The 21142-nt window shown below is 42.4% G+C and overlaps 1 protein-coding gene across 4 annotated transcripts in view; it reads left to right on the top strand.

Annotated features, from left to right (window-relative positions):
- Positions 1-19114, top strand: part of LOC110520211 (nuclear pore complex protein Nup93) — a 43952-nt gene extending 24838 nt beyond the window's left edge. For 2 of the 4 annotated variants that reach the window (XM_090219931.1, XM_021597382.3), the window contains exons 4-21: positions 7340-7402; positions 11071-11199; positions 12556-12630; positions 13381-13473; positions 13620-13759; positions 13874-14006; positions 14165-14322; positions 14563-14728; positions 14888-14981; positions 15573-15764; positions 15879-16005; positions 16405-16522; positions 16744-16860; positions 17012-17130; positions 17289-17406; positions 17546-17629; positions 18466-18594; positions 18848-19114. In XM_090219931.1, coding sequence (XP_090076057.1) covers positions 7340-7402; positions 11071-11199; positions 12556-12630; positions 13381-13473; positions 13620-13759; positions 13874-14006; positions 14165-14322; positions 14563-14728; positions 14888-14981; positions 15573-15764; positions 15879-16005; positions 16405-16522; positions 16744-16860; positions 17012-17130; positions 17289-17406; positions 17546-17629; positions 18466-18594; positions 18848-18958 — 2166 coding nt within the window. In that variant the 3' untranslated portion in view covers positions 18959-19114. Of the gene's footprint in view, positions 1-3681; positions 4091-5245; positions 6613-7339; positions 7403-11070; positions 11200-12555; positions 12631-13380; positions 13474-13619; positions 13760-13873; positions 14007-14164; positions 14323-14562; positions 14729-14887; positions 14982-15572; positions 15765-15878; positions 16006-16404; positions 16523-16743; positions 16861-17011; positions 17131-17288; positions 17407-17545; positions 17630-18465; positions 18595-18847 lie in introns of those variants that run through there. The other 2 variants (XM_021597398.3, XM_090220031.1) reach the window with 2 other exon arrangements.
- Positions 19115-21142: the final 2028 nt, after the last annotated feature.

Below are 21142 nucleotides of genomic sequence, written 5' to 3'. Positions count from 1 at the left end.
GGAAATTAATATTTGTGTCATTCTCAACCTTTGGCCACAACTGTAGAGTCCATGTCCCGACGAATATTGCAAATCAACATTAGGAATGTGTTCCTAATGTTTGGTATACTTGTATTTTTACTAGCTATGGAATAACCAATTGATGATCAAGTGGTGCTGTAATGTGTTCAGAACCTAAATGGATACATGCCATATTATAGTGGGTTTCAAACTAGGGCCGGGAATTGCCGGGGACCTCACAATACAATATTATCACAATACTTTGGCGCTGATACGATTCGTGTTGCGATTTGATGCTGTGAATTTATTGTAATGTTCCAAACACATTGCTCGCCATATGTCTGCTGCAGAGGGACAAGAGAGAGCCGTGAGAACATTTTGTTTTGATCAGTCATGGAAATTAAAGTGCTGAAAACCAATTGGTACTCTATTTCAAAAGAAGTTGGAGAACAAGCTATGGAATAGTGCTGAGCGGTTTACTGAAACGTTGGTTATTTTACTTTTTTAAAGAACTCATTGACCAACATCCGTTCAATTATTTGAATTCCATTTTGGAGGGTTTTTTCTGTGAGCTCATGAGTTTCTCTAGAGATAAATATCCAGCCCAAACTGTGAGATGTAGCAGGGAGTTATAGTTTCCAACAGGACAATATTCTAGGTAGTTTAGCTCATAACGTGGTAATTAACTACAATGACCATAATCCCGTGCACATCTACTTGTCCGGTCTGTTTCTTTTACACCTGCTATGGAAGAGAGAAGAATGTGTGATTGTGAGGGGATACAGAGAGCAGCTGTTTCTTCCCGAGGTATCTCTATCTGAAAATACATGGTCTAAGTGATTGATAGTTGGTATTCAGCAGTCATAAAAGTATTCCTTATTTACTTTAAAGAACTACAAAATAGTGATTTTTGTCAGGCAGCAGCTCTGCAGAGATGAGAAGACTTGGAATTAAATGTTAGACTAATCAAATAATATACACCTGACATTTTTTATTTAAGTAAGGTGAATAAATTGTTAATTAACCTTTTATTTAAACTAGGCAAGTCACTACTAAGCAGTAATTGGCAGTTACATCATGGGACTTTTTTAAATGTATAGTTTTATTCTGTGTTACTTCATTCAACCCACGTAATGCATAGTGCAAATAATCGAAACCGGAATCGAAAACCGTGATAACAAATCTAGCCGAAACTGAACCACCCCCCTGAAAAAGCACTAATTGCTCATCACTAGCTATGAAGTTTTGATGCAGTTACAGCCAACTAGCGCAAAAATAATATTACAAAATAATATTACAATATTGTCAAAACAATATGATGTATCATCAAAAATAATATCCCAACATGTAACTGTATGGATTATATTTCTTCCCCATCACTATTCCAAACCCTGTCCAGTGTCCACCTGCGAGCTGGGGCTGTTTTTACAAAAGTCAATATGGAGGCATTTTATTTGTTTTTCTTTTGTCTACACACTGGCTTTTCCCCATCCTCCATGTGTGCTGATGAATTGCAGCTGGGATGATGTTCCCTGCGTTTTTATGCAAGTCAATGAAATGTGAAATGCCTGCTAATCAGTTAATGGTAGCTCTTACTTTCTGCCAATTGTTACATCAACGGATGATGTTTCTGCAAATCTGAAGCCATTTAGTGGGAACAGCCTGAACTGTCTCAGATGAAGGGAAATGGGAAGAACCTCCAGTCAATGTGCAGTATGTTGAAAAAGAAGATTAGCACCAGTCTATACTGTTATTCCATTGTGTTTAGTAGTCACATGTAAAAACACATGAGAAAATGATGAGGCTTGAAGACGGAGTACCATCCTCTGGCCACACCCAGACCGTCAAACGTTAACACACGTTTGTGTTCTCTCTTGCTCTTAATTGGTTTGACCCTACAATATTAATTTTAGCAGTGTTTAATAATATTGTTGCTGTATCAAATGCATTGATTAGCCTATTCTAGAAGAGGGTGTCGTCCACACATCAGGAAATTATCATACAAATTAGGCCTATGACAGGGTTGTGGGGGATGGGAAGGCAGCAGATAGTCAGTGAATGACTGGGGTGTTATATTTCTGTATTGATCGCCTCAATTTCTGATGAACCCGGTGCTACCTCTCCCACTCATAATCCCCAACCTTACATGTGGTGGGCCGGCCGGATGGAGCCTTGGTTTTACTGGAAGTGCACTTAGCCCTGTTGCAGGATTTAACAAGGCCTTTTTAGCTGGACTCAGTTGAGTGCGTGGGCCAGACACAGTGGGAAGTGGCTGGCCTTCTACTGTTCTGTACTTTTTATCCTCCCCCTCCACTGTGCATACCTTTGCATTCCTGTCCATTTTTTCACATGACAGTTTTCATGGGCAATTAATGGAACATTTCTTTAGAAAAACTGTGTGACCTTGCTGTATAAAGCTAGTATTACTCTCACATTACTGGTGTCTCGTGTTAACCTTACGGGCAGGGAGCCTCTAGAGTTAAGTCAAGCCACAATAAAAAGCTATTCAAGATTTATCATCAAACTGTTGGACAATACAATTCACTTTTCTTCAAATATCCTATGTTACAAACTGTGTGCCTTGATTAGTTATAAAATATTACTTAGCAGTCTATGGATTGCCACCCTTTTCAGCTATTTATTAGTCACGACAATTAGGCTAGTCCAGGAGATGATATTTGTATGTGGTAGCCTATGTGCAGTCAGTGGAACTGAATGGTATTTTCCCTATTGTCTGCACTGCATTCATAGCTTAGTCTTTTCAGTAGCCTAGGCACTGGTAATAATATTGTGTGGTATTCTTTACATTGAGTGTGATTTCACTGTGTAGTACTGTATGTTCAAGTGCTCAAAGGGAAGCTTAAGAAGACAAAGGAAATGCTGGATGCTGATGAGGCGTAGCCGCTCTTATCTCTGTGGGTGGCTCACAGAGGAATTGGGGTGTGAATGATGTCTGTAGTATATTTGGGTGGTAATGCATATGATTTCCCACATTTAAGTTTAAGGTATGTGTATAAAGCCCACCTTTTTTACATTTGTTATATTTGTATGTGTTGAGGCATGGCTCACATCAGTGAGGATGGAGATGAAGAAAGAATGAGAGTGAGAAAGGGGTGATAGACATATCCAAGGGAAAGATACAGAGAAAGAAGAGAAAATTGACAGAATGTAACTGAAATGAAGATCGAATAGAGGCGAGAAAGGCATGGAAAGAGAGCTGGATCACAGTCCAATGATAAAATGGCGAAAAGGAGAAGTGTCTTTCTCTCTTTCCCAGTTTTTCAATTCCATCTTTTTCTGTTCCTGCTTTCTCTCCCTCCCCCTCTTTCTCTCCCTCCCCCATCTTTCTCTGAGAGCAGCTACAGTGATGGCATGTATTCTCTGGACAGTCTGATAAGCGCAGCTGCTGCTACAGCAGACTTTGGTTAAATAGCTTCACATGTGCAGCATGTCTGGTCTGTGCAGCTGTGTACTCTGTATGCCCCCCTGAGAAGCCACTGCACCCTTCTCATTAACTAAACATGACTCCTTAAGAGGATTATTAGCCCAATTTCTGGACAGGATGTCGGAAGCCATCAGCAGAGGGGAGAAAAACCATTACCATAATTGCATTGCGCTAGGGGAGGAGGAAAAGGGGAAGGATGCATAGATGTATAAAAAAAAAAGAAGGAAGAAATGAGTGGCACTGAGAGAAGAGGACGGCATGGATGCTGGAAAGAAGCAGGCGGCGGGGGAGGATCTGCTGATAGAGAGAGGAAGGCCTGTGAGGTTGAGCAATTACTCCTCCTTGATCTCCCCCCTGCGTCTGAGGGCTGACTTGGTATAGTCCTCCAACAATAAAACAGCCTACAGTAACCCTTCATGTGGCACATCTCTGGGTTCACACCGGTGGCCCACATTGGGTGAGGAAGGTGCAGCGTCTGCGATGCGGGCCTGTCAGAGGATGGTCCGAAAACGCCCCAGAATGGCGCCTGCTCAGTTCTTCAGATGGAGACGGCTGTGTGTTTAGTGTCAGGCATAGGTCTGTCTACACCTGGTTACCTGCACCTCTCCTCTCTCTCCCTGCCTGGCAGGCTGAGCCACAGCATGAGTGAGTATTGCCTCCACACACAGACACTCTGCGTTTGTACATCTGCTCTGTCTCTGTCACGATCTGTCTGTCACCTTCTTCTCTTTCCTCTCTCACTCTGTCACCATCTTTGTCTGTGACTATGAAGATGGTGATGGTCAGTTATATGAATGCTTATTCTCCACACAGGAAGTGGTGGCATAAGGGTGGGGTTTCACCTCCCCTGCTCCGCTCATTGTCACAGAGTAAATGAAGATGCAGGTTTTCAGCTACTGACCCATCACACTTTTTTCTTTGTATCTCTGGAACTGCTGAGCATCAGTACATTACATGCAGAACTAAGGGAAAAGGATGAAACATAGAATTCAACATGTAAATCCAGATGATAGAGAATTGATTTTAAGATGTTCTAGAATGCTTTCTGTGTGTGATGTTGTAACTATGTACAGACACAGTAAAATCACTATGATTTGTGAACCTTTAGACTGCTCGTTTGACTGAGCCCTGGGAAGAATTGTATGTATGTGACACGAATCAGCACCGTGATATGGTCCATGTGTTACATGTACATTTATTCCTATTCCTATTTTTTTTTCTTGAGTTCTACTTTAGTGAACTATAGTGAATGTTTTCTGTTCTTGCGAAATCGTATGCATACGCCACACAAATTGAGGGACCTACAATTATGTAGGAGAAGGTTCTCGAGTCAGACCAGCTGGCTATATATGTTACATACTGCACATGTGTATTTGGCTGGATATATGCCATGAATAAAAGATCCAGGGAGTTTACAGCTTCTTTGTCCGTTACTCAGGGAGTTTAGAACCTACATTTGAAATGATAGCCTAAAGTGTACGGTTTTTAAATTAAAAAAATAAAAATGCGGATAAGTTCCCCCCTCCCTTTTGACCCTTCACTTTCTGGAAACCATAGAATGAAAAGCATAGCCTAATCTTGGTACTCTGTTATATTCTTCCACATAATGCCAGTTCACTAGGAAATGTATACATTTATTCAGATGTATTCTCTGTGTGTCTTGCTGTGTTTGGAGACTTGACCTGAGCTCTCCTAGTATATAAATAGCTCCATTGTCAGCTCTTAGGGTGCAAACTGGGTAGAACCTGTTTCGTTTGGAGAGCAGAATCTCCTGAGGGGGGCGCTCCTTTCTCTGCCACAGACGATGGGAGGACCGAGCACAATGACTGAGCAAGAAATTTAATTGGCAAGATATAGCAGGAAATCTTCCTTTGATTTATCTTTTTAATAGAGGATAGGTACTGCTCTTATTGCTTGCGATACTGAAAAGCCTCAGCCTCCCCCCTCCTCTCGCACTCTCCGCACTGTTCATTTACACTTGTCATTTGACGGTCGGCTGCTGAAGTAATAAGTCAATGATAATTTATAGCTGTCAGTCAAGATGCGGACTGCTGCCACTCTGATGTCTGGTGATGTGATGGATTGGACAGACTGGGGCGAGGGTTTGAGCCTGTGGGGAGGGTTTGAGCCTGTGGGGAAGGTTTGAGCCTGTGGCGAAGGGGGAGGGGCTGAGGCAGGGAGAGGTGAGGTGGGGAGGGCTGGACGGGATGCTGCGCGGTCCCTCCTAGAGATGACAGGTGCCGAGACAGTCTGCAGGAAAAGGCCCATTATCTGAGAGAAGGGGATAGACTACTATATATATATATCATACTGACACCTGGAAAATACGAAATCCATTAGGCTTCCATTTGCTCTTTTCTTTTTTTCGCCAGTTCTACCGTTTATTTTTTTTTTTTTTTACATATTTCAATAGTATCTCCTATTGCTGTGCGAGGAAGTGTAAATGTGTGCCATTGTGAATTGCAGGCCTTAATCGCAGACTAAAGTATGACATTACCCTTTTCAGCTTTAAAAATGTCTTGTCTGCATAAAAGGAAATTCCACTCTAAAAGGCATGAGATTGTCTGTTGGTTATTCCTCTGTAGCAGACTTATGGAATATGGAAGACAACGATAGACTAAATTATCAGATTTTTAAGGCAAATAAATGTCCTCCCATTGTAAAAGGGTGTGGCTGGCATTTAGCCTAGTTGTTAAAGCCAGTGTCCACGATCACAGAGAATGGGCGTAGTGAGAGTGACATCCATTGTGCTGACTATCAGGGTATCTGTGTCATTGTGGCAAGCTGGTCACCACTGGTACCATTCATTCATGGGCTGGAATTTGGTTTCCTAACGATCCGCGATGGCTCTATGGACGATTCAGCACCACCCTTTTTTTAGTAGGCTATATCTTATTCTTTGCTTCTAACCCCACCCTAGTTTAGATGCATTGACCCCTCAACCACCGCCCTCTTTTACATTGCTCTGTGTCTGGGTGGGTGAGTTTTATTCCCCCCACCTCTCGGGCTGGCAGGCTGCCTTGTGGCAACGTCCACTACGAGGGCGGTTCTGCCTGTTCTGGGTACAAAATGTTTTCTCTTTCTCTTCGGACATCGGAAGGAGTGGAGGCTGATGTTTCTCTGTGCGTGCCAAAGTGTACATTAATTCGCTTACTCTATGTGAGATGGTGAGCACAGTCTACGTGCACCTACACAGCTGTGTGCAAATTTGCTCATGAATTAAACCCATGACTAACATGACAAAACAATATGTCAATTTGAGTTCCTTGTATGTAGGTATTGCAATAGTAATGGCATTTTTATTGTATTTTGGTACTGAAAGGTAGGCTTGTTATATCACCATTTTGACCCCTTAAGGAAGTGAGACAGCAGACAGACGAACATTTTAGTCTCTTCAAGATGCATCCATCCGTCTCTTTTATATCATGTTAGTCAGTTGAATGTAGATGCTGATGAATCTCAGCCCACTGTGGAGTTTGTTCCCTAAGGTAGGAAATTGAAGATGGGATGATACGAGGACAAAGGGCCAGGTGCGGTGCGTCTAATCGACTGGTGCTCATCATCAGTCAGGCTTCGTTGAATTAGCTGTAAAATGCCTTGAGATGGGCTCTGGGTTTGTGGGGATGGGATGGAGCATGAAAATGGCTTAACGCTTGACAAGATACGTAACAGGAGTTATTTTTGAGTGGTTAGAATGTCAGGTCAGGAGGAGGCTTCTACGGCTACTAAGAACATGAAGTTGCTAAGCCCTGATTGCTGGCCTCTCATTTTTAGCACAGCGTTCATGATGATAGTTCTTCTCCTTAGTTAGCCCTTGCAGCTAGCATGACTGACTGTGGTCAAGTGGAATGTTGGTTAAAGCCATTCTAACCTCCAGCATTTCTGTCTTTCCAGGGCTTTCTGAAGAATGAGAGGGACAATGCGCTGCTCTCTGCAATCGAGGAGTCACGTCGCAGGGTAAGTGGCACTCTCTTGGCTGACTGGTTTGCCATGACCACACCCTCTCTGCACCCCATGTTCACATCTAATAATCCCATTTGGCTTTAACATACCTGGGGCTTCATTTATCAATATTGCGTTGAAACTATTCTAAAATACTACTTACGGAAGGAAATTAGATTGTTCGTACACAGAAAAGGTGTGATTTGTCAAACAATCCTATGAGCATCATACGCACACTGGTAGGAGATCTGTTGATAAATACCAATTGTTTGCACAACCTAGGCTATTAGCATTTCGAAACGCCCCTAATTAACCATATAGACAGTCATCCCTTTAAACCTGTGGGAATATACAACGCTGTACCATGAAATAGCCTACAACGGCACAACCCCAAAAAGCTATTAAAAAAATCACTTTTCCGAGACTGAAATAGAGGTGCTAGTGTCAGAGATTGAATACAACAAAAAGGTTTTATTTCACTCGCCCAGTTGTTTGACCAGTAAAATGTAATAAAGCTACAAAGAGAGGACCATTAAGACAGTTCTAAGTTGCTTTACCAATGGCAATATACTTCAAATGAGTAGGCAACACTCGCCAATATGCCATTCATCCTCAACAGCACCCTCCTGTAGGCGTATAGACCAGCATGGCTGTTTTGCAAAATGAACGAGTTGTGCGTTCCACCTGGCCAACACATTCAGCAACGTTTTATTGCGTATCACGTCACCTGCACATTGAGTGGAAGCCTTTTCTGTTCATAGTTTTAACTCGTTTTGGGATGGCTCTTTAATGGCGATATGGGTGCCGTCTATTGCGCCGTTCGTATTTGGGAACCCATTGGTGGCAAAGAAACCCCTGTTGTGCTTTGGTTTATGGAAATTGTATGTTGCGGGTTGTATGTTATTGCATACAAAACATTGGTTCATCAAGGGATGTGAGATGCCGATGGGCAAGCTCCCGCTGAAAAGTGCCCGTTGCCAAAAACCTGAGGGTAGATAACACTTTGATGTTTACCGGACTGGCCTTTCTAAATGGGTTTTAAATCCTCGCAAGGATCCTATAAGATTGTTTTTGGGAAACGATATCTGATGAGCCAATCTGTCGTTTCTGCAAAAATAGTCCTACCTGTTTCTAAAAACGCTCACTCTGCAAAATGCAGCGTGTGCTAAATCTTCCAACCGAGCAAAATCAGCCATCTCTCATTCCATTTCTCATTATCTCAGTCTTTTGTAGTATTTCATAAAGTTTAACTTTCATATGTGCCACTAATTTAACAAATGACTGTACTTTATAGGGAGTATTATTGTAACAAATGCACTGATATGGTCACAATGAAAATACAATTAACTCTCACAAATATTTTCCACATCCTACGCTTGACAAGCAGTTATTTTATTCCACCACTGGTCATGGCTATGCGTAAATCTACGCACCGGCTCAAGCAAACCTTCATATTGATAAATCTCACACTCTGCTCTTGTATAGCCAGAGGTTTCCCTCCATGACATCTTGACATACCAAATGTTCTCCTGAATAGGCTATAGTTGCAATCTGTCTCACACTTTTTAATAAAAATAATAAACCCGTACCCTGTGTTGTCAATCATGACTTGTTCACCTTGTACCAATATAAACCCTTTGCCTATTATCTTTCTAAAATGGTTTCCTCTGCATGAGTTCAGACCAGGTTTAATTAGGAACAGTTCTAATTAGCATCCACTGTCCCAGTGGGATTGAGATAGATAAGGTCTCTGGATTCTAATCGGTTCTTGGCTAAATCTGGACCAGCCGTAAATGCAGACCCACTTTAGCGTCACAATCCCATCCCTCCACCCACCCAGGCATCACAGGGCGTGAGCCAGTTTGAAGAGCCAGAATAGTCCCAGATCTCACTTTTACTGTGTGGGGCCCCAGGATGCCTGCATGGGTGATTGGAGGTGTTTATTGTGCACAGATAAAGTGCCTTCAGAAAGTATTCATACCCCTTGACTTATTGCACATTTTGTGTTATAGCCTGAATAGAAACGTATTTTGTTTTTGTTTTTCTCATTCATCTATACCTAATACCCCATAATGACAAAGTGAAAACATGTTTTTAGAAATGTTGGTACATTTATTGCAAATTAAATACAGAAATATCTCATTTACATAGGTATTCACACTCCTGAGACAATACATGTTAGAATCACATTTGGCAGTGATTACAGCTGTGAGGTTTTTTTTGGTTAAGTCTCTAAAGCGTTGCACACCTGGATTGGACAATATTTGCACATTATTCTTTAAAGATTCTTCAAGCTCTGTCAAGTTGGTTGTTGATCATTGCTAGACAGCAAAGTCTTTTCATAGATTTTTCATGCTGATTTAAGTCAAAACTGTGACTAGGCCACTCAAGAACATTTCTCTTGGAAAGCAACTCAAGTGTATATTTGTCCTTGTTGTAGGTTAATGACCTGCTGAAAGGTGGACTTGGATAGCAGAACCAGGTTTTCCTCTAGGATTTTGCCTGTGCTTATCTCTATTCCAATTCATTTTATCCTAAAAAACTCCCTAGTCCTTGCCGATGACATGCATATCCATAACATGATGCAGCCACCACCATGCTTGAAAATATGAGGAGTGGTACTCAGTGAAATGTTGTTGGATTTTCCCCAAACATAACGCTTTGTATTCAGGACATAAAGTGAATTTCTTTGCCATATTTTTGTAGTTTTACTTTAGTGCCTTATTGCAAACAGGATGTGTGTTTTGGAATATTTTTATTCTGTACATGTACTTCCTTCTTTTCACTCTGTCATTTAGGTTAGTATTGTGGAGTAAGTACAATGTTGTTGATCCATCCTCAGAGTTTAAATCAAATCAAATCAAATGGCTGTGATTGAAGAAAACTAACTGTTTTAAGTCACCATTGGCCTCTTGGTGACATCGCTGAGCGGTTTCCTTCCTCTCCGGCAACTGAGTTAGGACGCCTGTATCTTTGTAGTGACTGGGTGTATTGATACACCATCCAAAGTGTAATTAATAACTTTGAAATGCTCATATACAATGTCTGCTTTTTTTTATCCATCTGCCAATATGTGCCACCCTTTGCGAGGCATTGGAAAACCTCCCTGGCCTTTGGTTGAATCTGGGTTTGAAATTCACTGCTTGACCGAGGGACCTTAGAATTTTACGTATGTGTGGGGTACAGAGATGAGGTAGTCGTTTAAAAAATCTTGTTAAACACAATTGCACACAGTGAGTTCATGCAACTTATTATGTGACTTGTTAGGCAAGTTTTTACTCCTGAACGTATTTAAGCTTGCCATAACAAAAGGGTTGAATACTTATTGACTCAAGACATTTCAGCTTTTCATTTTTTATTAATTTGCAATGATATCTAAAAACATAATTCCACTTTGATATTATGGATGGGGTATTGTGTGTAGGCCAGTCACACACAATCTCAATTTAACCAATTCAAAATGTGGAAGAAATCGAGGGGTGTGAATACTTTCTGAAGAAACTGTATCTCCCATGGCGAGAGTTTTTGCAGCGTTGGCTATTTTAAACAAATCATGTGGTTTCTAACCCATTTATGCAGCCTAGCCTGGTTCTCTCAATTATTTTCAAATTGGTCTGTCCAAATTAAATTGGTTCTCTCTCTCTCTTCGTACTTACGTGTTCTCTTTTCTTGTTCTCTGTCAGACGTTCCTCCTGGCAGAGGAGTACCACCGTGAGTCCATGCTGGTTCAGTGGGAGCAGGTGAAGCAGAGAGTACTGCACACCTTGCTGGGAGCAGGGGAAGATGCTCTGGACTTCAGCCAAGACGTAGAGGTCAGTGTCTCCATCTGATGTTTATCATTGTCCTATAAACCCTATGAACTCCAGTGCATAAAGCACACATCCAGATATAATCTATATACATATAATATATGACTTGACCACATTGAGATAAATACGCACTCATCAAAAATGTTTACTAACCCAGATGGATGTTGCAGAATTCAATAGGCCCCTCCCATTTGCAAGATTTTCCCTTAAATATTTTATTTTTCATAAAATAAATGGCAAGCACTCCTGTTTTTAATAATGGATAATGATCCAGCACATTCAGTTTGGTTCTCCCACAATGTTATCAGTCTTTACCAAAGCTATGTTTGTTTTATGTAACTGTTTAGATAACCTTCAGGGCTCCAGATATTTAGCACAGTAGGAAAACTGCTGTGGTAATCATAATTTCCTAACTGTAGTTCTTACACATTTTCCTGTGGAGTTGATTTGGATTTGTTTTTCCCTGTGTTTATTGAATTATTAACCAACAGTTACATTTTAAATTTGTGACCTGCTGTTCACTCTCTATGCCAGAAACAAACTATCTTCTGTGTTCAGTTGTTGCTGTCTATACTCTCTTCTCTTATAATGCCATGTCTCATACAGCATTTATACTGCCCTATACATGGAATATACATTTATACTGCCCTATACATGGAATATACATTTATACTGCCCTATACATGGAATATACATTTATACTGCCCTAAACATGGAATATACATTTATACTGCCCTATACATGGAATATACATTTATACTGCCCTATACATGGAATATACATTTATACTGCCCTATACATGGAATATACATTTATACTGCCCTATACATGGAATATACATTTATACTGCCCTATACATGGAATATACATTTATACTGCCCTATACATGGAATATACATTTATACTGCCCTATACATGGAATATACATTTATACTGCCCTATACATGGAATATACATTTATACTGCCCTATACATGGAATATACATTTATACTGCCCTATACATGGAATATACATTTATACTGCCCTATACATGGAATGAACATTGTATGGGTGTGTCCCTTTTGTTCTCAAGAATACATGGTTGATCTGGATAAATGTTTGTGTGTACGTGCGTGCATTTTATAATGCGAGTGCATTCAACCGTGAGCTTTGTTCACAATGGCTTTCACGCTACGTTGGTCACGTCTACAATTATGAGCAACAAAGATTGAGGCGATAACCCTTCGTTTCTCTCGCCATCACATAACTACACACTTTTATTCACAATCTTTTAGGTTTACCCTGTCCTCTCAGGGCAGCTTTCTATTTAACGTTCAGTGAAATGACTTGTATCGTCTCCCTGTCTGTTTGTGTTGCAGCCCAGCTTTGTGAGTGACGCAGGGACTCCTGGGCGGAGTGCTCTTGACAGCGTGGAGGTAGCCTATGGACGACAGGTTAGTAATTTGGCCTGACGCTGATTGCAGTGCAGCACCACTTAACGTGAGATACCTACGGTACATAGCAAAAAAAGGGAAGTGCAGTCTGCAATTAGTCTCACTTAAAATGTTCAAAGATGTGAATCACCAAACCCGTTCTCTCTCGTGTATTTTATAAATTTCCCTATGTGACGATATTAGACTTTAATAGGCTGTAATACATCCAGTCAGCCTGGGGCTAAGTGCCCTGGAACCTCGTGGGCTGAAATGGATGCACAGCCTCAGTCAGGATGCAGCTGCACTGTAGTGCACTTCACTTCATAGTTATGGGGTCCTGCTAAACAAGGCAGCAATAGATCAAATAATTGATTAGCTAGCAGAGCCAGGGCATGCTGGGTAATTTCTGTGCCCCATTTCACAGGGGTCAGCCTGTCTCTGTATCGTCCTCCCCAGTCACTCGATGAACACTGGAGTTTTAGTCCACTGGTTAAAGAGGACAGAATGTGTCGCCATATCGCCTGCGGTGTCATCATGCTGCTCTTTGTGATCTTCTTTGATGACCTGCTGAACGTTTTCATCCTTTTTGTCCTGTTTTTCATCATCCATCACTTCTCTATGCGGTCGTAGTGTTCCCTGGGGACGACTGGGACCGAGGTGCGGATCAGGGCCCCCTGGTCTTAGTGCTGAAACGGACAGCATTCAGTCTGTCAGTACCTCTCTGTCCTCTGACCCATCTGTAAGTGTTTCTCTGCTTTTGTTCCGCCTCAGATCTACGTCTTCAATGAGAAGATAGTGAACGGACACGTCCAGCCCAACCTGGGAGACCTCTGTGCTTCAGTGGTAGACAGCCTGGATGACAAGGTTAGCTTCACGGAACCATTCCACATTCCTTTGTCTCTGTCTACGTTTGTCTTCCGCTGGGTTGGTAAATTCTCCAATGGCCAGTTGTGGACATTTTGGATAACGAGTGTGTATATCTGAACGAGTATATATGTTTGTCTCTACAGAACGTGTCAGATATGTGGCTGATGGTGAAGCGGATGACAGACGTGCTGCTGGTCCCAGCCAAAGACACGCTGAAGAGCCGCACGTCTGTGGACATGCAGATGGCTTTCGTCACGCAGGCCCTGCAGTTCCTGGAGAACAGGTCAGAGGGGAGAGCTGTAGAATTAGAATGAGAACACTTCCTAAATGTATTGCAAAATACACTCATGTAGTTACCCCTCCACTAACGTTTCTCTTTGTGTTCCCTCTACGGCAGCTACAAGAACTACACCATGGTAACAGTGTTTGGGAACCTGCTCCAGGCCCAGCTGGGCGGAGTCCCTGGCACCTATCAGCTGGTGTGCAGCTTCCTCAACATCAAGCTACCAGGGCCTCTGCCAGGCATGCAGGTACTATTGCCCCCCCGCACTGCAGCACATTCTGCTAGAAACGACATTAGCACTGTGCCCAGCCTTACATAGCCCTGGACTATTCCAGTTGGAGCTTTTACTAAGTGTAGTGTAGAGACATGCAGGTTAACTCCGCTGTGTGTGTTTATAATAAATAGGATGGTGAGGTGGAGGGTCACCCAGTCTGGGCTCTGATCTACTACTGCCTGCGCTGTGGGGACCTGGGGGCTGCCATGCAGGTGGTGAACCGGGCTCAGCACCAGCTGGGAGACTTCAAGACCTGGTTCCAGGAATATATGAACAGCCCTGACAGACGGTAGGAACCTCACACATAATGTACCTCCGCTGTGTTAGTAAACTGGTCAAGGCTGATTAGCTTTCCGTTTCTCTTTCTCCTGGAATTTGACGTGCTGTAACTCTATGGCTCAGAACACCAAAGCACCAGTGTGATTTCTTTGCTCATATGAATCAAATCTAATCTCCTTAGTACTCGTTTTCTCTCCATCTCTTTCTGTCTACTGCTTTCTGTCTGACCTGTGCTGTGTCCTCTCCTCAGCTTGGCCCCTGCCACAGAGAACAAGCTGCGTCTCCACTACCGCAGAGTGCTGAGGAACAGCGCTGACCCCTACAAGAGGGCCGTCTACTGCCTCATTGGGAAGTGTGACATCGCAGACAACCATGGAGAGGTGGCCGACAAAACCGAGGACTACCTGTGGCTCAAGGTGCTTGCCTGATGACCAGTCTGTAGAGTCAGGATATTAATATTTTACCACTGTACATGATACGTAGCGCTAGTTGGGGAGAATCAGGTCAAATAGGTTTGCCTATTGTAAATGAGCCCTCACATTAACGTAGACCTGTCCCTTCCTCCATGCCCACAGCTCAACCAGGTGTGCTTCGATGACGACGGCAGCAGTGCTCCTCAGGACAAACTGACACTGGCCCAGCTACAGAAACAACTTCTAGAGGACTACGGTGAGTTCAGAACACTTCTGGGTACATGACAGCCAGACTACTAATTTGAACAAAAATAGACCTTCAATACTAATTCTGTTCTGAGAGAGAATACTGTCTAGGACTGGAGGACTCTATTAAAGTAGAGTTGTGTAATATCACCACTTCTCAGTCCCCCCTGGGAACTGCTCTGCTCAGATAAAGAAGTGCTTCACTGTTCACTCTTAAGACTTAAACTTTTCTTAAGTTTTATCAGACATAAGGAGGCAAAGCTCTCCCACCTGAAGGATGAATCATGGCTTGTTATCTCGCTCATTTCAACACAGTGCAATACAAGGTGACTGTGACTCATAGATAAGCTTGCTGCCTTTCAAAATGGCTGATGTATTCATGTTTACTTCCTACTTAGTTGAACATGAACTTTACTGAGAGGGATTAATGCAAGTTGATGATGAAGTAGTAGAAGTGGAATAGTTTTGGTTTGTTTGTAATTGTTTTGAATCTTTGTAATGCGGAGCAAATACATTTCTGACTTTATTAATATATATTCAATTAGCATGTTCTATTCCCTTTCCCATAATGTGATCCTAATAATTTAGAGTTTATCTGCAGGAGAGTCCCACTTCTCAGCCATCCAGCAGCCGTTCCTGTACTTCCAGGTGCTGTTCCTCACGGCCCAGTTTGAGGCTGCTGTGGCCTTCCTGTTCCGGGTGGAGCGTCTACGCAGTCATGCTGTTCACGTGGCTCTGGTTCTCTACGAGCTAGGGCTGCTGCTCAAGTCATCTGGACAGAGTGCACAACTGTGTACGTCAGGCTACGTGTTTGTCTTCCTCTACATTTGCTTAATTTCTAGTCACACACCTTTTGTAGTTTTGAAGCTGATGGCTACTGATAAGTGAATGTTTTTCTACGTTTCAGTGAGTCAGGAGGCTGGGGACCCCCCTATGGTCCGACGGCTCAACTTCATCCGTCTCCTCATGCTCTACACACGCAAGTTTGAGTCCACAGACCCCCGGGAAGCGCTACAGTACTTCTACTTCCTACGGTTCGTTAAGTTACATTGCAGCCATCCTCCTAAGAGATGCTGCTCTCAGTTGGGGAGACCTCTCCACCACTCCACTGTGTGTCAATAACACTTGGAGGCACGGCGGTATGAAGGGAAAATTAAGTCTTTGTTAGGGGATTTCTGGGTGATTGAAGAGATGAGGCCTCATGAATAAGCCAGTGGGCCATGAATCCAGTTCACCATGAATAATACAGAGGCTTTCACACATGCCCTTGGTTGGGTCATTTACTCTTTCTATTGGGGTTAAGAGAATAAAGAGTTTTGATTAGAGCCTTCAGACCTTTATTGTTAATTAAAAGCTGTAATGTGTATCCAATAATAGTTGTTTTTTTTATATCAAATATGTGATTGTCTATCCTCTCTTCCTTTTGGGTACAGGAATGAAAAAAACAGCCAAGGAGAAAACATGTTTATGTGCTGTGTTAGCGAGCTGGTGATTGAGAGTCGAGAGTTTGACATGCTTCTGGGAAGACTGGAAAAAGATGGCAGCAGGAAGGTAATGGTCACACTTTTGTTCTCACTCATGATAAATGTATGTTTTAAGAGAAGAGACTCAGTTCAAACCCCTCTTTAAATGTTATTCACTTCATTGTGCATAATGATCCATTTTGTGAAAGCAATCATAGTGCTGCTGATTTTTCCATTGTGCTCGCGGCACCCGGGAATGTGTATTCGGGCTGTTCAAAGAGCTGATTGTGCCTTGTGCTTCTCCCCCAGCCTGGAGTGATTGATAAATTTGCCGGAGACACGCGAGCCATTATCACAAAAGTGGCGCTGGAGGCAGAGAACAAGGGCCTGTTTGAGGAAGCAGTCAAACTGTATGAGCTGACCAAGGTGAGCAGGGCTTTGGGTGGCAAACGTTGGGGTCAAGCAGTGTCAGTGGGTTTACTCTAGGTGAAGGAATGGGCCGAGTTGATAGAGACGAAGAGTAGAAAAAAATCAAATGTCTCCTCACATTTCTCTATTTTCCTCCTCTGATCTGTAGAATCCAGACAGGGTCCTGGAGCTGATGAACAGGCTGCTGAGTCCTGTTATTGCCCAAGTGGGCTCCACCCAGTCCAATAAGGAGAGACTGAAGAACACTGCTGTTGCCATCGCTGAGCGGTAACATCCTGGCATCATCTACATTCTGCATTACCACTGAAATTAGAACTTGTTTGACATTGCATCTTATAGGCTTACTGAAAGCAATTGTGTTAGAAAAGATGAGTGGACCATTGAGGCTCTCTAATTTCACTGTGTGGTCTTGTTCTCTGTTTCAGGTACCGGACCCAGGGTGTTGCTGGAGAGAAGTCTGTGGACAGCACCTTCTACCTGCTGCTGGACCTCATGACCTTCTTTGATGAGTACCATGTTGGTCACATAGACCAAGCCTACGATGTGAGTCTGACACCCAGGGCTTCCTGCCTGATGGCTTACAATGCTGTTTATTCAGATGGAACTGATAGTAGTTATGATGACCTCTTCTTTAACGGTCCCTAACTTCTCCCCTGTATCTCTCTCTCTCTATTTGTGTCAGGTTATGGAGAGACTGAAGCTGGTACCTCTGAGTCAGGACAGTGTGGAGGAGAGGGTCGCTGCATTCCGTAATTTCAGTGATGAGGTGAGACTGCACTGTAATTACACTCGGTATGCAGCACCACACATCCAAAGTGTACATGTAATCTTTTATCCATTTATTTTAATTTTATTGATTACATGCTCAGTAAATAACAGGTGTGGAGTAGCAATGAAATGGTTATTTATTGACCCTTCCCAACAATGCCGCGAGAAAGAAAATAGAGAAATTATAGAAAAGTCAAACAAATAGTAGATACAAATGCTATATACAGTACCGAGTCATTGTGCAGGGGTATGAGGTAATTGGCGTAGATATGTACATATAACTAGGAATAAAATTGACAGATAGTAAATGGTAGTATCAGCGTATGTGATAAGTCAAAGTTAGTACAAAAGGGTCAATGCAGATAGTCCAGGTAGCTATTTAACTATTTAACAAACTATTTAGCAGTCTCATGGCTTGTGGGTAGAAGCTTTTCAGGGTCCTCCTGTTGGTTCCAGACGTAGTGCATCTCGACTGCTTGCCGTGCAGTAGCAGAGGGAACAGTTTATGACATGGGTGGCTGGAGTCTTTGAGCATTTGCAGGGCCTTCCTCTGATATCGCCTGCTATAGAGGTTCCGGATAGCATGGAGCTCGGCCCAGTGATGTACTGGGCTGTAAGCACTGCCCTCTGTAGCGCCTTGGAAGCCAAGCAGTTGCCATACCAAGTGGTAATGCAGCCAGTCAAGATGCTCTCAATGGTGCAGATGTAGAACTTTTTGAGGACAACGGCCTGTTTGAGGAAGCAGTGAAACTAAATGAGCTGGCCAGGGTGAGCAGGGCTCTGGGTGGCAAAGGTCCCGGTCTTACCTGCATTGTCCTTTGAATGTTGTTCCAGGTCAGGCATAATTTGTCGGAGGTTCTCCTGGCCACCATGAACATCCTGTTCATGCAGTACAAACGTCTGAAGGGCGCCACAGCAGGAGCCCCTGGTCGACCACAGAGATCCATGGAGGACAGAGACTCGGTGAGGAGATGGTGACCTCTCAGGGCAATACTTTCCATGGGATAAAAATGGAGGGACTTTATTAAGTCTTTGAGGGACTTTTGGGGGCTATGTGTTGTGATGGACTGGGCAGTAGAGACATGCCTCTGCTCTATTATGTGTTTTTTCATTGAATAATGAGTACCGCACCGTCTTGTTTTGACACAGGGTTGATTTCACTGTCAACTCTAAGATGTTAACATGCCCTTTTGGCATTTTCTGTGTTTGTTAACAGCAACTGCGCAGCCAGGCTCGAGCACTGATCACGTTTGCTGGGATTATCCCATACCGAATGGCAGGCGACACCAATGCCCGGCTGGTGCAGATGGAGGTCCTAATGAACTGACTCCAGAATACCCCAAAGCCCCAGCCATTACCCACCCTTCTCATCAACTGTCTGATTTATTTGATTTCTTTCAGCATTTTTCCCATTTCTTTGTCCTTATGTTGTTCCATATTTGTATTTTTTCATAAATCTAAATAAAATGTCAGTTCAATTTAATTTCTTATGCATTCATTTAATTATAAACCCCACTATTTAATTCATTTTAATTTAGTTTGGCAGTTTGCCTATTGTTTTTTCCATTGTTATGCATCATGGATGGTCATCTATTAAATTATTAGTGGTATGAGTACCTCCTGGATTTAAAGAAAACACTGAAAGAAATATTTTTACTCTTAGATTCATTTGGAATTATTAATTTAAAAATGAATTGTGGCTTTTGATATTATTTTATGGTAAAAGGGATAGTTAACATTTTTGGCAATGAAGCCTCCCCCCCAGAGTCAGATGAACTCATGGTGCTCAAACTGCAGGCATAAAAATCGTATCCATCAGTATTGGAAATATATGCACTCACTGTAAATCGTTCTGGATAAGAGCGTCTGCTGAATGACTAAAATGTCAAATCTGACTGGGTAAGTAGAAAAAAGGGCTTGCCAAAATCTCAAACTATCCCTGAGACATAGTCTATAGTCTATAGCCTATAGTCAAGAAGCAACAGGGAATTGGGATTCATTGCACAAGCCATAATCCAGTGGTCCACGAAGAACAAAAGCTTGCAAAACATTTGAATTAAAGTATTCACAAGATGTGTGTTATACATTAAAATCCATCTCAACTGGCGATTTAAAAATATATATTTTGAGAAATCATTGATAATGAGATTTTGTGGGTGCTAGAACGAAAATTCAACATCCACTGTATACTCTTCGTTGATGGAACGGCACACAGAGACAAAATGTATCCCTGCTGGTGGCTTTCTATTAGGAATTAAATGATAATGATATGTCTCTTTGCTACTAGTCATACTGGATTGATTGCCTTAGAAAGGCCAATATGTTTCTTTGGATAACATTCTTTTTTTATAACTATGATAATATCACAGCAGCTGAAGAAATGACACCGAGTAGGTAATAACTGAATTGAAAGAACATTGTGATGGGTCTTGTCATGTGTGACACTGCTGCACTTATTGACAGATGGTTAGAAGGGAAGGAAATGCCCTGAGAGAACACAGAAGGGAGTCTTTGCTTCACTTGGCTGCACTAGATTGTTGAAGCTGTTCCCTCTCAAACTTAACCCATTGTCACCACAGGGGACTTGTGTTCATTATGGAGAGAATCAAACTTGACTGTGCGTGCTCTTTTACTGTAGTGCTTTAACTTTTCACTCACAGCCCTTCCCGTCATCATTGGATCTGTGCTGGAGTTTGTTACCTCCTCGGACTATGATCCTCTTTCCTTTGTTATTGAGACAGTGCTTTTACTTTGCACCACATCACAACCTGCTCTAGTGAAGATCAGTCTGTGTGTGGAGAAGACATGGACTGGGAGCTCCCTCTGCCACGGTGGATCCATTCTAAGGTGTGTGTGCTGCAGCTGGTGTTGTGAATCAGGCCGATGCCACACACCTGCTATAACCCGGCTATTTCACAACACCAGGGTGGCACTGCACCACTGCCAACGAGACGCCAAGGGCAAGCAACAAGCAGCTTTGAGGAGCCGAAGATTAAATTACCTACTAGAGTACCTACAGTTAATTTGATGAAATGTCTGCTGTGATTTTGATTTCAATGACATGTACAAGCATTATGATTAAATGTGTTTTTACTTCATTTCGTGTCAGATTTAATACAATTATTCCCCAATGAGGCAAAAACACGATACTTTGGGAGATTCCAGGAGGAATTTGATCATTTGATAAAAATATATGTTTTCAGGATATAATTCATTTTAAAGTTATATTTTGGAGCAAATGCAGTCAGGGGGATCAAGAGTTTTGAATAGCGAGGTTTCTGTACCAGGGCTTGTCTGCAGTGTCAGCTGTATTGTAGTATGCTCAACTGTGCAAGTTAATGAGAGACTCGATGAAAGGACTGCTGGCACAACATCCCACTGTGCACACCTTTGTTGAGTCAACGTTGCTACAACGTCATTTGTCAACGTATTGTGACGTGAAAACAACGTGTAAAATACATTGGATTTGAAAAAAGTCATCAACCAGTACCTGTGTATTGGGTGAACAGTC

The sequence above is a fragment of the Oncorhynchus mykiss genome, chromosome 1 (assembly GCF_057628025.1).
Source record: "Oncorhynchus mykiss isolate SJ-2025 chromosome 1, ASM5762802v1, whole genome shotgun sequence".
Classification (NCBI taxonomy): domain Eukaryota; kingdom Metazoa; phylum Chordata; class Actinopteri; order Salmoniformes; family Salmonidae; genus Oncorhynchus; species Oncorhynchus mykiss.
The sequence above is the reverse complement of the archived record's forward strand: the minus strand, read 5'-3'. Positions and strand labels throughout refer to the sequence as shown.